This window comes from Falco rusticolus, chromosome Z, assembly GCF_015220075.1.
Source record: "Falco rusticolus isolate bFalRus1 chromosome Z, bFalRus1.pri, whole genome shotgun sequence".
Lineage (NCBI taxonomy): Eukaryota > Metazoa > Chordata > Aves > Falconiformes > Falconidae > Falco > Falco rusticolus.
The window spans coordinates 5,436,757-5,453,332 of NC_051210.1; the positions used below are offsets into that span (position 1 = coordinate 5,436,757).

The 16,576-nt window shown below is 38.9% G+C and overlaps 1 protein-coding gene across 1 annotated transcript in view; it reads left to right on the forward strand.

Moving 5' to 3' along the window:
- ADGRV1 (adhesion G protein-coupled receptor V1) overlaps positions 1-16,576 on the forward strand; it is a 290,872-nt gene that overhangs the window by 192,200 nt on the left and 82,096 nt on the right. The window contains 1 exon segment of the mRNA XM_037372734.1: positions 11,051-11,167. Coding sequence (XP_037228631.1) covers positions 11,051-11,167 — 117 coding nt within the window.

Here is a 16,576-nt window from a genome sequence, read left to right on the forward strand (position 1 = left end):
AGGTTATTTTTAGAACAGAGTAGAAAAAATAGAATAGTTCCAGTTGGAAGGGACCTACAATGATCATCTAGTCCAACTGCCTGATCACTTCAGGGCTGACCAATAGTTAAAGCATATTTTTAAGGGCATTGTCCAAATGCCTCTTAAACACTGACAGGCAGGGGGAATCAGCCAGAGGCATGGGGCATTGTCCATTTCCAACTGTTTACATAAAGCATCAGGATTTAACAGGCATGCTTCCCTTGCAGTACTTTTACTTACCAAACATCACATATCACTGACCCTGGAGAGAGTCCTAAATTCAGTTTAGAGGTAATAAATGGTCATGCTGTCAGATTTGTGGGTGCTAACTGCTGGAAACTTACACCTGAACTTTAAGAAAAATCTATATCCAGAAATGGAGGAAGAAAAAAGTCACATTATTAAAAGTTTTTCCCAATGTACCCCCTAAGCACATAGAGATCCCACTTGAGAAGCCTCTAGAGGCAATTAATCTGTCACGGCAGCTCTGCTCAGGGTTATTTTCTGAGCTTCTAGATAGAAAACTATGAGGCAGATCCTACTGTAGAAAACCAACATCTATTGGAAAAGCTTGGTTTGGGCCTGCCAAATTGGCATGTTCAGACTGCCCTTAGCTGTTTCTGGGTACTTAAAACTGGAAGAGTCTGTAGATATTTGCTGGTTTTACAAAGAGGCTCTTTTCCACTTCTTTTTGCGTCATTATAGCAAAAGTGTTGTGTTACTGAGGGTCTTGCAGTGGGACTCAGAGTGGCAAAGCAACGTGCATCTTTGTCCCTGAACTAAATGGAGGTGATAATAGGAACTGTCTTTAAAGGATACTATGCCGGGTACATTGATCTGAATCTGTATATAAAATAAATGGGTTGGACTTCATAAGGGCCTATTAGCCCTTATTTTTCCTTATTTATATGAAAAAGTCTAATAAAAATCAAGTATAAATTCTCAATGAGAATCACTCAACACATTCTTTGTTAGGGACAGCATGATTGAAAGAGAGGAGAAACTGTTAGAGGAGGCTTTTGTCAGGCTTGTTCCGCGGAGGGTGCGAGTTGCCCCAGCCTTTCCCCAGTGGCTAGCTTCTGCCAGCTGTGAGCATCGCGGTGCCTCACCCCCTCCTGCCCTGCACCCCACACCCTCAGGTTGCCTGCTGCCTTGCTCAGGGAAGCAAAATAAGTCCCTGAGCCTAAAGAGGGGAAGTGAGGAGGGCAGGGACTGAACCCAGCATGAGATCAATGGCTGTCTTGCTCAGCTGGGGGACGCAAATGAACAACATATGGTTGCTGATGTCTAATCGCTACTTGAAATGGTTGCCAGTTCTGCTGCTGCTTAATAAAGTGTAAACATCTTTACACAAAAGCGCCATGGGTCACTCTTGTACATATACCATCAGTATTTCAAGTGGCTTTATTTCAGTTAGCTGTTTTGGCTTTTCTTAAAGTGCCGGTTTACAGTGACATATAATCAACATATTTTAAGCAAATAATTCATAAACACAAAAATATCTCTAAGATACACAATGCATGCAAAATTATACAGTCAGACTTTGGAGCTGCTCTTCAAAAGGTACTTCTCTTTTAATATATATGTTCACTGGCTTAACTGAAGGCAGAAATCAAGCTAAACCCACATGTGTTTTTTTTATGTTGTCAGTTATAAAGCACCCCTCTCTGAATGATGGTAATTTCTGAAACAGTTTAGTGACCAGTGAAGTAATTTAATGTTCATGTAAATTCACAAAGGAACTTCAACTGCTTATTTTAGCATCATTAATACAGAAAAAAAATAAATGGAAAGTTAGTTATGGAACCTTTCTTTTGACCCAGTTAAACAGTGTTTTGAATCTTCTAAATTATATAATTTTATTATTATATAATTTCCTCTGTGCTCTGAAACATTCTCTGTGATTTAGAATTTTTGTTAGTGTCCATAGGTCTCTCCCATTTTTTGAACATCCTTTGTTGGTATTTTTGTCCTGGCACTTAACATCAGAACACAAAACACAAGAACTCTTGGCTTAAATCAGTGCTGTCCTGTTACTACCGAGCAGTAACAAAACGTATGATTCATATGCGCTATTATTAAGCAGCATCCCGGTGTTCGAGGAGGGAACCCCTTCTTCTACCCATATAAAGTAAATTCAAAGCAGATGAGAGTGGTTTGGTGAGGACATAGGGTTTTTAATGTGTTTATTTTTCTATGTTACTGTTCATTGCAATTAAGTCCAACAAAAGGAACAGCACTGCAAGTTATGCCTTTGATACTAATCCTCTTTTGATATTAGTTTGGTGTAGTGACAGCATATGGTTGGGCTCTTTGCTTTGTTTTGTTTTTTTAATCAAAATGCATGTAAACAAGCTCTATAAGGAAGACAAACTTTTTCCTACATAGAACAAAGAAAATTTTGATTTATTAAAAGAAAATATTAGAATTGATAAGAGAAGAAATTTATTTAATGTGAAAAGGAAAGAAATGACCACCGTTAGGATTAATTTCTGTGAGACATATATGGAGACGTTTTGCCTAGAAGAAGGCAGTGTCTCAAGCTATGTGAGTTCATACTGGGAAACAGGAATTTACAGAAATCACAAAAACATGACATGAGCATGTTATTTGCTGGCATGCTCTAAAGCATTCTAGAGGAGTCGGCCCCTTGTTCTGTGGGTTTGTCCTGGTGCGGAAGGATCTTCTTCTCAGCTACAGGAGGCAGAGGTGCTTCCTGCTGGGATGAGAAAGTGAAACTGTTTTGAGCAGCTGTGGCAGACTCTAGCTCCATGCACTCTTTCAGAGCTAAACTTTGTTATTCTGCTGCTTGGTGCTTTTATACCTGCTTGGGTTAGCCTTCTCCACAACTTTTTTCTCTGGAGCGCAGCAAGGTGTTCTTTTTCTTGTTTTCTTCACGCAGCACATCATGCTGCCTTTTCAGCACTGCTTGCAATAGGGAAAGGTTACTACTCTCAGATTTTTTCTCCCCCTGTGAAAACATTTCTGCAGTTCTTAAAATTATAAATCAAGTTTTGATCATATTTAACTGCTTTATTATTTCACTTCTACCCTTTATTTTACTTATCACTTAGGGTTTTTTAACTTCACATTTGCACTAACAGTGCTGAAAGTTCCTGTTTTCTAGTATTTTTGGAGGAGTTGTGTAGCTAATAACACATCAGATACACTTAGGTCTTTCTGAAATAATGTTTTTTATTATTTACTACATTGTCAGGCTGAAAACTTGGGAAGGAATCTTGACAGACTGGCTCAATTCGAGGACAACATGGTAAATCAATTACCTATGTATTTCAGCAGAAAAAACATTCCTGTCCTCCTCATTGGGTGTTGCGTATTCTCTGACCAGGAATAGATTATGTGATATTGTTTGCCAATGCAAGGAAAAAAAATCTTACTTAAGTAAAAGAAAAAGGGATATTCTTTCATCAAAGTATTCCTAATTTATTAGTTTCACTGCATGTCCATGGAACGGTTTTGAAGGAATGCCACAATGACAACCACTTTAATATAGTACTTCCCAGAAAAGTTCAAAACAGTTGGTGGAAGGTAAGACGTAGTCTTAAATCCAGAAGTAACTGGAAGTGCTGATATGTTGGGTATTTATTTGGAATCATTGGCCTTTATCACTCTTGAAATGTTAAACGAAGAGAAACAAAGCTACCTGTTTGACAGAGTTCATGAAAAGGTGCACAGCTCAGTTTACAGTGGGTACCACTGCAAGTGTGTGTTCAGTCTGGGATGGTATGGAGCAGCCCTTGTAGTGCTCTGCTGTGTATTTTTGGTTAGAATGGTGTTCGTAACACATGGAAGTTTTGGTTACTGCTGAGCAGTGCAACAAGGCTGCCTCTCCAACCTCCCATGTCACTGCCCAAAGGTCAGTAGGCTGGAGGTACACAAGAGGCTGGGACCTCTGACACCAACTGACCAAAGGGATATTCCGTACTGTGTTCCATACCATGCTTTAGCAAAAACAGCTAAGAGAAAGGTGGATATATAGGTTTCTTCAAAGGGACTTATAGTTTTACCCATAGTTAAATTTTCCTGCGCGTAATCTTGGATTTGATCATACGGTGGCCAAATAGTATATTAATGCTATAAAAGATATGTGAACTTTGTACATATACTAATTGTTCAAAAACTGACCCAGTCTACTCTGGTCTGACCAGTTAAGGTCATTACTCTTACCGCAGATTCACAGAAGGTTTAGCTTGGAAGGGAGCTTCTGGACACCATTTTGTCCAAGCACCCTGCTTGAGCAGGGCTACCCAGAGCCGATTGCCCAGGACTGTGTCTAGATGTTTTTTTTCTAGATCACCTCCCAAGGATGGAGACTCCATGACCTCTCTGGGCAACCTGTGCCAGTGCTCAGTCACCCTTGAAAGTGAAAAAGTGTTTCCTGATGTCCAGAGGGAACCTCCTGTGTTTCCATGTGTGCCCATGGCCTCTGGTCCTGTCAGTGGGCACCACTGACACCGCCACCTGGCTCCCTCCTCTGTGCCCTCGCCCTTCAGGTGATATATAAATAAATAAATATATCTATAAATATATGTATACACACACATACCTGATATATAAGATTCCCCCAGTCCTTTTCTCCAGGCTGAACAGTCCCAGCTCTCAGCCATTCCTTGTAGGAGAGATGCTGTCCCTTAATTGTCTTCATGGCTTTTTGCTGGACTCTTTCAACTATGTCCTTGTTTCTCTTTTACTGGGAAGCCCAGAATGACACAGGACTCCAGGTGTGGCCTCAGCAGCGCTGAGCAGAGGGGAGCAATCATCTCTCTCAACCTGCTGCCAACACTTCTATTGCATCCCAGAACGCTGTTAGCCAAAGGCACATGGCAGGCTCATGTCAAGCCTGGTGTCCAGCAGGACCCCCAGAGCCTTTCCTGGCAAGTTGCTGTCCAGCTGGGTAGCCACCAGCATGGTGGTCGTTCCTTTTCAAGTTCAGGATTTTGGCTTCCCCTTCATGAGCTTCCTCTCTGCCAGTTTCTACAGCCTGTCTAGGTCCTTCTGGATAGCAGCATGACCCACTGGTGTATCAGCCATTCCTCCCAGTTCAATGTCATCTGCAACTGTGCGGAGAGTACACCCTGCCTTGTCATCCAGGTCATTAGTGAAGATGTTAAGCAGATCTGGACCCAGTGGCATGTCAGTAGTCACTGACCTCCAACTAGACTTTGCAGTAATTACCACCCTCTGGACCTGGACATTCAGCTGGTTCTCAGCCTACATCACTGTCTGCTTATCCAGCCCATAAATCAACAGCTCATCTATGAGGATCTTGTGAGAGACCGTGTCAAAGGCCTTGCTGAAGTCCGAGTAGACAATATCCACTGCTCTCCCCTCATCTACCAAGCCAGTCACTTCATTGTAGCAGTTTATCAGGTTGGTCAAGCATGACTTCCCCTCAGTGAAGCCATGCTCACTGCTCATTGTGATTTTCTCATCTTTAATGTGCCCGCGAATAGTTTTCAGGATTAGCTGCTTCATCACCTTTCCATGGATGGAGGTGAGGCTGAGCAACCGGTAGTTGTCTGGGTCCTCCTTTTTGCCCTTCTTGAAGATGCAGGTGACATTTGCTTTCCTCCAGTATTTAGGCACTGCTCCTGGTCACCATGGTTGGCCAAAGATTACTGCAAGTGGTCTCACGACATCTGCCGGCTCCCTCAGCACTCATGGGTGCATCCCATCAGGTGCCATGGTCCAGTTTGCTTAGGTATTCTCAGACCTTATCCTCTTCCACCAAGGGTACATCTTTCCTGCCCCAAACTTTACCCCCGGTCTCTGGGACCTGGGATACCTGAAAGCTGATCTTTCTAGAAAAAAGACAGACAAAGATGACATTCAGTACTTCCACCTTTTGGTTTGAAGTGGAGAGAAGATACATTTTGATGTGTCACGTGCTGTATCCTCATTTTAAAGTCCATCTTATCAAAGCATTGCAGCACTTAACCATAGCAAGCTGTAACTGCTACTACACTGTATTCCACTTGTTTATTCTTGATACATACTTCTTATTATTATCTATTATTATCTATCTATCTAATTATTATTATTATTCAGCCAACCTACTCCTCAGTTGGCAGTTACTTACCTGATTGGTGTGGAATTGCTTCAGTCTTCTGCTTTTTCCTTTTTCCCTTTTTCTCTTTTATTCAAAAGGCAAGGCTCACTTAGCCTCATTGTTTTCTCTGTAAATTTCTGTAAGTGAGGCCAAATTTAGCTCTGCTATTTCTGAACTTAGATTTTAATAAATCCTTTTTACAGTTTAGAAGGTTGATTGATTTCCTCACACCACCTATAGCTGGCATCACTGAATATGCCATGGACATTTGGTTTGGTTGACAGCGGTATAAATTCTTGTGTGGAATTTTTGTCATGTCCTTTTTGTTATATAAATGAAGAGAGAATGCTGTAAAATTTCTGGTAAAAAATTGCAGTGAGGTGATAAAAGTAAATATATTTAGTGTGGCTCCAAACAAACAAAATTAAAATCTTCATATTTTCAGAGAAGATAGTGATGTTGAATATCACCACTGGGATAAAGGCAAGATGGTGAATAGACTTAGTGGCATGGACTGAAGGTTATGGCTACTGAGGCAGGAGGAGAACCCAAAGATAGATGCATTCATAGGTTGGAACAAAAAGGTCCCCATTCCTAGCTTTGAGAATAAAGGCATGATACCTTGCAGGTCTCGTAGCAAGTGCTTTTAACAAATCCTTCATTTCAGAGTGCTGCTGTGTGACTGGGAAATAATACATACTAAAAAAAAATATCTTGGCAACTGCAGGCCCGTTAATTCAATCTCAAAAGCATGTAAGAGTTTAGAAAATAATTTTATCAAAAGACGTAGTGATAAATGAAGTGGGCAATAAGACTCGCATGAGTTTATACTTAGATTGTGCCAGACTAGTCTGATAGTTTTCTTTGATGAGATAAATGCAGTAAAATACATGATATGTCACATAATTAGTAAAATAATAATAGAGGAGGATTAGTCCAAGAACTCAGGTGTGGGAAGAGACAGACTAGTGGGAAAAGACAGCTATGAGAAAGGGGTGAATGAAGAGCGGTATGTCACTGATTCTAAAGGACTAGTTTGTGGAACAGAAAATAGCATGTCTGGGAAAAATGCACTGATGGCAGAAAGCAGGGAAGCACAGACAGAATGAAGTGGTAGCGGGGTATAGTGTAGAAAGATGTGAATATCTCTGAAAGCTGGCATGCGAAATACAGGGATATTTCCTGGAACAACATGAGAAGTCATAACTTGTAGGCTAACAGCAAAACATTGTGGCAAGAGTTAGTCATCCAGAAATGAGAACTGTGTGTACTAGGTGATCACTAAGGTATTGCCATATGTTAGAAATGTTTCTATGGTATGTAGGGAGGTATGAAAACTGTTGGATGAGAATCTTGTGCGATGTCTGCAACCCTTCTCCATCCAACCCTGAGTACCTGTTTTCACGAAGGACAGAATCAAAGTGGCACCAGTATAGAGAACAATTAAATTGCTGTGCAAGCTGCCAAGGGTTTTGCACAAGGGCAGGTTTTCGCACATGTGAGTATACATTTCAGAGTGCTGTACATAGGATTACTTGGAGAAAGAAACTAAATTGATCGAAGTAGGTTCTGTATTCATGGAGCTAAACTGATTTTGCTGTCCAGCCCAACTTGGGCATCTCTACAGAGTGCTGTGCTGTGCAGCGGTCAGCTTAGCCTTCCAAAATGAAGCCTGATGGACAATACTGCTGCTTTCCATGAATTCAGGATAGTGCAGACCCCAAGGAGGAGGAAATCCTGTTTAACCCAAGAGACTTCCAACAGAAGAAAAGACAGATATAAATTGACCATGAATAAGTGCAGGCTGGAAACTAGGAGGCGGCTCTTCACTAGCAGAGGAGTGATGTTCTGAGGTAGCCATACTCTTCTTCATACAGGAGTGTGCAGTTTTGTAAATCATCTGGTTTTATTCATTTATAGTTTGGTGTTGATGACTTAGGTTGAATACCCAGGTGCTAATTCCCGTCAAGTAATTGCTAGGTAATAGTTTTAGAGTTACAAAGGAATTGCAGTATCCTTTGATTAATTAATGGAGTAAATGACTGTCAGATGGGAACCCTGTCAAAACCCTTTTTGCTCTTCAACAGAAGTACATCAATTTATCATCTCTTATCTTTCAAGTTTTATTTTTTCATTTTGTCAAGAGGAAGCTTGTGAGTGACACGATATCACTGTAATTTTGAATATGGCACAGAACTACTGCAAACATTAACAAAAGTAGCAGTGTGCTACTTGACTGACATAAGTCACTTGTTATCCTTTAGTTACACCATTTTGGGTCAGGACTGATCACCCTGACAAGGACCAGGAAGAAGCATTATTTTATAATCTCAGCATAGAATCAAATGGTGGGTTACAAAGATTGTTCAAAAAGTGGCATTTAAAATCATACAATCTCTGTAAAAAGAGCTCTGAACAACTGGTATCAAAAGGAACATATCCAATATATATATATATATATATATATATATATATATATATATATTTAATGTTCCAAAAGGGAACAACTTATTCCAATATACGGTACCTATTTTGCTTTTTAAAGTAATAGGTTTGTTATTACAAAAGATTGCCCACTCTAGTTAAAAACTAAGCAAAGTACAGAAGACATGAGGTAGTTAGGTCTAAGGAACAATTTATTTGGAAGGTACTTTTTTGTATGTTTCCCTAACTGCCTCAGATATTACGAGTGAAAGGTCTATTCAGTGGCCTGTGCTCCACATATTTCTACTAAATTGCAGTGCATTGTGTTTTAAGCTCTAAGTGCCAAAGTAGCCAGCATTTGTCAGAACAGCGTAGCTAAACTACAGTTGCTTCTCCCAAATTCCAAAATAAGGCCTGCCATTTGTTTTCTGTGTTATAATCCAATTATCATTTGTATTTTCTGCCCAAGAATCAAGATAACCAGTATATGAAAGTAACATACAAATGTTTCTTTGCCTTTTACCTTTTTAACCTTTTTTTTTTAATGTCTAAAACACTGTAATGCCATTAATTACGATGAATTCTTAGATGAGTGATTACTTCAGCAGTGTTCCTGTTTTACTTTTTCAACAAAAGTCAGTATCCGTGAACGGTGTGCATTCTTAGCAGGTATTTGGACTCTTCACATTATTTTGGTTGGAAAACTGTTGACATTGTGATATACTTCTTTTTAATATACAAAAAAGTTATTTTTCTTGAAACACGGGAAAAGGCTAGACACAATAGGAATTACAGATGCAAAGTGCTTTCAAGCCAACATTCCATCCAGAAGGTGATAAAAACATGTTTCCAGGATTCTACCAGTCTGCTTGTGTGTTTTCATCCCTTTGTCCCTAGCCTAACAGTCTGCCCTTGACATATGCACAACCCTTCAGAGAACAAACAGTGATAAAGCCTTGCCACCCAGATGTGTGTTGTATTTTGCTTGTTTTAAGTAGAAACATTTGCTCAAGTTTTAGGAAAAGTACTGCTGGTATTGTTTGAGCTGGCTGGTGCTACAGAGCTGTTCACACAAACATTTCTTGTGTTTATCCCTAAATGGAAGGCAGCTAATGCGCACAGGTTTCAATTGTGTTTAACCCACTCCAGACAATGGCATTTGTTTTAGCAGTCTCAGAATTTGGCAAATAGCAGTCTATATTAAGCTGTGTGTTAACCTCTTAATAACTGAATGGTTATCTGGCCATGGTTAGATGCCTGTTCCCAGAAGAAGGCTGATGAACCCCACATAAAATACTGAAATTTTTAGATAATGAAATGCATTTCATAATTGCTTTTAGTCCAGTTGTTGCAAGTTGCTTATTCTTATTATCCCATGTCATGGTCAGATAACATTGTCTATCTATCAATATACAGACCCTGCCTCTATAAGGATGTTTTTATAGTAAAGAGACTGTATAAGGGTTATGCAACACCATACATATATTTCTGTTGTAAATACAATGTCCAGGTGTATGCCATATTGCTTGTATCCTTTAACTTCCTTTGCCCCCTCATATGCTGATGTTATATGCATAAAATCAGTCTGCACAGCCCACAAATTGCTGTTGCTAACCACTCAGTGGGCTGTTGGTCAAAATGGTAGTATTCCTTATAAAGGGAAATAAAAATCGTCAGTTATTGCAGCTGGTTCAGTAGGTAAATTGAGACCTTCTTTATGTGAACACTTCCATTCATTAATGAAGTCTGCTTGTACAACTATTTCCTTTGTAAAGAAATCCACAGAAGACTGGGCTAAAAGTTTCTGAGTTGTGTTTTAATTTTAAATTTGTTTTAATTTTAATTTGTTTAGCAGTGTTCATTGTGGTCACAGCTGGAATACCTTTGTTCCTTAGACAATGCATTGGCTACCTAGCTGGCCAATGTGTAGTCCTTTGACATCTGGTGTGCATGGAAAACAACTTGTATCTGACTTGTAAGCGTGAAATCCTGGTCTGCTCTTAGGCAACAGAAGAAATGCTTACTCCCTTTTTTCTAGTATTGCTATCTTATGTGGTGGGGTATAATATTGCTACATGACTGACAGTCTGAAGACAGCAAATGCCTCTTAAGTTCATTTACTTGATAGAATTTCTGGCCTTACTGAATACAGAAGATAATGTCTCTTTTTATTTCATGGAGGAAAATCTCCACTCTCAGTCACAAAACTGGTGCCCAGTATGCATGGCAGTCTAGGGAACAGTATAAAACAATAAATATTAAGTCTCTTGATAGTCTTTTCAGATCTAGATGTAAGGGATAGTAGATTGTCTGCAAAAAGTTTAAAGCTAGTTTTGTGGCTGACAGTGTTAAAAGGTTGCTTCTTTGGGGTGAATATTAAATCCTGAGTCTCTGGAATGGTAAATGAGTGTGTATTTTACTTCCAAACTGAAGGTAGGTGTGGTTTTTGGTTTTGGTTTTGTTTTTTTCTCACTGTTATTACTGATTTGTTTGTTTGTTTAATTCCAATATGTATGCATTCATTTTTTCCTGCAGATTTCATTTCTGGCCTCTGCTTACATGAGCCAACATCTTTCAGAGGAAAGCTGCTCTGCCCTTGCATCTCTTACCCATTACCTTTACCTTTGCCAGTTCAGCTGGATGCTTATTCAGGTTGGTCTCTTAGTCTTTCTCACCCCTTCCCCAAAACCTCTGCAAAAGTAACTGAGACTGTGCTTCTATTATATCACATATATTATATATATATATATATAGAGAGAGAGAGAGAGAGGCATACATATACTGTATCTCTGCAACTCAGTGCTACTAAAGTCAAAGCATTAGATGGTCTTTATTAAACCTAGAGTGTCACAGCTCCAAGGGTAAATATTTGGACTCTCTAAGAATTTCCGCATCTCACTTCATCCTGTAGAAGTCTCTGCCTCAGAACACCAAAGAACTGGTTTTGTTGATAGTTTTTCTAAGCATCTCTTATTTGGTCTTTTAAAACAGTCTCTTACAGGTGAATGTAAGTGTAAATGGCACTGTAATTTTTTGAGTCAGTAGCATTTTAGTCATTAGACTTGTATAATATGACAAACATACCTTCATAAACTTGCATTACAATAAGGAGTATATACATTCATAAATATTGTCAGAATTTTCATAGAATCATAGAATCGTTTAGGTTGGGAAAGACCTTTAAGATCTTTGAGCCCCTTTGTTCAATGCTCGAGCACTGCCAAGCCCACCACTAAACCCTGTCCCTAAGGACCATGTCTACGCATCTTTAAAATTCCTCCAGGGATGGTAGACCTTCCCGGACAGCATGTTCCAATGCTTGACAACCCTTTTAGTGAAGACATTTTTCCTAACATCCAAAGGAAACCTCCCCTGGAACAACTTGAGGCTGTTTCCTCAAGTCCTAGTGCTTGTTATCTAGGTGAAAAGACTGACCCCCACCTGCCTACAGCCCTCTTTCAGGTAGGTGCAGAGAGCAGTAAGGTGTCCCCTGAGTCTCCTTTTCTCCAGGCTAAACACCCCCAGTTCCCTCAGCCACCCCTCACAGGACTTGTGCTCTGGACCCTTCATCAGCCCTGTTGCTCTTTTGACATATTATAGAACAGTAAATGGTGTAAAAAACAACTGTCATAACGTGAGAGACCATGAACCATCAAATTTGTGGAAAATTATCAGTTGAAAATTAGTCGAAATTACAAGCTGTGAGGTTATTTTGAAAATATGTTATCATGCCCTACTCAAGAAATTTGTATTTGGCCCTAAGGTTTGAAATATCCCATTTCTTTGTTATTTTAATAGGATTTGTCCATAACAAATTAATTATAGCACAAAACTGTATATATATGCAGCTCCACACATTACCATACAAATCCTCCAATATGCAGGTTGTGAGACGAAACAAGGAGTTGCAAATTAGGCTATATCTAAATACAACTTTCTCTCACAGTGACATTTATGTGGTATCTGGCATTTTCCTGGGATTATGTCAGGCTTGCTTTCATCAAGAACCCTAGCAGCCTCTCTAACAGCTCAACTGTGCCTTTTGGTCTTTGCAAGCTACAAGTCTTGTCATGTACACTGCTGCTGCAACTCCTTGTAAAAATGGAGTAGAAACATCTAAACTGCTCTGACCCTAGTGATACTAATACACTCTTTATTATTCTTGGTTTTTTTACGAATGTATAGTTAGGAAGATTAAATAATCTTTCCAGTGGACGTTAACTTTCTACTGTCTTAATACAAATTTTTTCCTGCTGTACTTCACATAGCTTGGCTTACGACTTTCTCATAGAGAAGTAACCTAAATTATTTTGTAAGCTGTAAATTAGATTCCTCTTCACTGCTGCTCATTCACTTCATTCCTAAGATGCTTCAGATCTCCTGAACCTTTACTGTTTTGGACAGACAAATTAATGCTTTAAAGTTGACGTTTTACTGGGATATCTCATCATGTTTTGACTGCTTGGTGTTTGATTCTTGTCTTCCCATCCTACGTGTGTTACATTAAGTTGCAAAAGGATTCCCATTCTGAATGCTTGCTCTTCCAAGGATTAATCACTTACAATGACAAAAAATTGTGTGGCTGTTAACAGTTGGTCATTTTTATGGCTGTAGTTGAATTCCATTGTTACTTTTGTTGGAGCAGACTTTGGCTGGGTCCTAAGAACTTGCACATCCCATGGCATTTAGTGGAGCCTCAGGCTTGTGTTAGTCATGAAGGCTCTTCATGCAAATCCGAAGGGACAAAGGTGCTCAAGAGGGAATCCTGTATAGCCTGCTCAGCCATGAGCTGACAAGAGCTGCCAGGAATAAAACTCAGAATGAAGGGGATTGTCCCTTTTTGTAGGTGCAGGTCTTCATCTGTGAGTAATTTCTTGAAAGTCAGGACCCAAGAGGAAAGAAATTACATCTGAAATGTAAATCAACCCAGCCCTCAGATGCAATTTATTTCTCTTGATTGAGAATAGATCCTGAATTTTTATTTGTCACAGCAGAGTGAGGAAGCAATGCCAGGGCACTAAAGGCGTACTGGGGGACATCTCTGTGCTTGCATTGGTCCCCATGACAGCATTAATAAAGCTTGTGGATCTAAGGGAAAAACAGACTGATCTGGGAAGTCTAGATGCTACTGCTGTGTAAATGGCAGATTTAAATGCCTGGGAAATGAACGTTTGCACTTCTCAGCATGGTATACTTAATACATATGACTTGATTTGAAAGGCAGAATTAATAATCTATTTATACTTAAATGAGACTTAAATACTTCTGTCTGGGAAAAAGCAAAAATGCGCAAACAGATTCTGTATTACTCGTGCAGTCACTCTGCCCTCTCTGAGGCTGTGTGGTATAGTGTGTATGCTTGATCACTAACTCATTTTATATGAATCTGCTAGTGTCAGTCTTGGTCACTGCATACAGAAATGGGTGAATGTGATAATGAAGTACAAGCATCACGCAGATACGTGCAGATATGTAGAATCAAAACACTGAGAAAATCCAGAAAATGCTGAGTGATCAAAAGATGGTGGAGCAACATTTCCAGGCAACAGAAGTCTACAGGAAAACAGAGATTTAACAATACAGTTGGACATACACACATTCAATTCTGTAGTCAAGACCAAATACCTTCTCTTTCTAGACTCTAGGACAACTTCATTCCCTTTTTGTCCAGATCCTTCCAGCTTCTGCATATTGATAGGTATAGTAATTATACATATCATTTTATCATATTTTAATAGTGGTTATAACAACCAAATCTATAGCTTTTAATTCTGATTTTTATTTTTTATTTTTCATTTTTAGCTTCTTATATTTGTAGGCTTACATTTGATACCCGTATTTGTACTACACACACAGCTTCTGAAGTGCAGGAATGGAAAGGATCTCAGAGATCACCTGATCCATTTTCAGAGTCAGACAAAGGCCACATCAAATCATCCTTGCTTGTCTGGTTGTTCCTGTCCCTTTGTATTGCAATGTCTTCTTTCTTGGCTTTAATAGGGAGATTCTGTAAGTTGCAGAACGTTGATGCCACTGCCCAATTTTTTCAGGATGAGGCTTTCTTGACTGCAGAAGGAAAGGAGTAAGTAAGGTGCAAATGTCTCTTTGTGCCCAGAGAGAGAGCTTAGCCTGAAATATTTGCCTAATACTAATGTCTGAAATTCAGAAGTCTTCATCCTGACAAATGTCCCTTCATACAAATGTATGTTACTACAGCATAAAGCCTGTATTTTCAAATGCGGTCTGCACTTTCATCTTAGGAGCACACAGTAAGGATGCCTGTCTGTATTCTGCTGTTCTTCCCATGACAAATCTTTATTATGTCAGCCATTTATCAGGAAAAATAATTTTCTTCTTTCAGCATTTTCAAACTTGTTAAAAAAAAAAAAAAAAGTTACCAAAAGAAGTTAAAAGCTCTCTTTTGAGAAAAAAAAATTCAAACTGTGCCATTCTCAATTTCCAATTTTGACTTGGAATAAAATTGTGGGAAAAGGTGGATACTTTTGAGCCATTGCTTCAATGGAGTAAATCAACAGCAAAAGTGGCACTTTAATAAGGAAACCAGAGTAAATGTCATGAGCTTGCTGTCACCCGTATCTAAATCCTCCTCCTTTGTGGATTTAATGGCACCTTAAATTTTCTATAAATTTATTGCAGACTTGTGAGGCAAGTACTTACCTTACAACAAGTTTAATGCTTATTTTTAAGAATGATTTATGGACTGCCTAACAGCTTTGAAAAAAGAATTATATGAAAACATGCAATCATTCTGAAAAGGAAAGCTATGGCCATTCCTAAAAAGAAGAAAAAAGGGAAACAGGTTTTCCCACTGAACTGGGAAAGACATTATTTACAGTATTTTGCTGCTACTATTTACCGGATATCCACAGATTATCCTAAAGACAAATGAATGAATAAGTAAAGAAAAAAAAGAAATAAAAGCACCCCAGTTTGGGGAAGGTAATGTCAATTAATTGCCTCATTCTGAAAGAAAAAAGCTTCGCTGAAGTTCATGTTGTTTCATTAGAGTGTTATTTAAATTTGTAATTGTTTTGCGTTCCAGATCAGAACAATCGCAACTTGTACGTTTGTTCTTCCACCTGAGCAGCTGGGAAATGGACTGTATATTTTATTCTTCTGTAGAACTGGGTTGTTGTTACCACATGGCAACAGGAAAGGATTTGCTAAAATTAGCTCCACTGTTTGTATTTCATTGATTAAATTTTGGAACATCAAAAGGGGTTGAAGACAGGAACTTATAATTATCAAGGTAGAAATATCACTGCACAGGAGATGATGAACTACCCAATCCCCATCAAATCTTTGCTGCAGCACTGGTGTTGAAGTGTTCTTCTGTGATAAATGAGGTGAGATAGGTAAATATGGCTAAACAAACACAGAGCAAGGACATGAGGTACAATTTCTTAGAAAGCAATCTCAGTTGGCTGACTGCGAACAATGTTCACCAGTTTGTCAGAATTAGTAGAATCAACAATCCCTGAGCATAATGGCATAGATCAATTCAAGGATTTTGCTGTCTGGAAACGCAGTGAAGCACAGCCTAGTCAGACCTACAAGGGCATGTAATTTGAAGAATATTTATTGGCATAAGGTGACAGAATCTTGAATGGGTTTTCAATTCCATGTAAAAGTTAAGGGAGAAAAGGTCCTTATAAGAGAACAACCGAATCCTTCCACAAATTATGGATTTATTTTTTTTTCCAAACACCCTTTTCATCTCTTTAATGTTTTCTTCTTGTGAATGTCCAGCAAAGGAATTAATAGTCTTTCTGTGTTCTTTCAGCCTAAGCAGGACAGTTACTATTATATGGTAGAATTTTCCTGTGTTCTTTTAAGGAAAACAAACTTTGTCTTTGTTCAAATAGCACCAATCATGAAATGAAAACAAAAAAAGGCCATAATAATTACTGTATAATTAATATAATTACATACACTGGACTTATAAAATGTCAATCTCTAAGGGAGCTTTTAAAATGCTTCCTAAACTAATAATTTTTTCTCTGAAAACAAGTTGTTAGCGTATGCAATGTGCTTTATGAT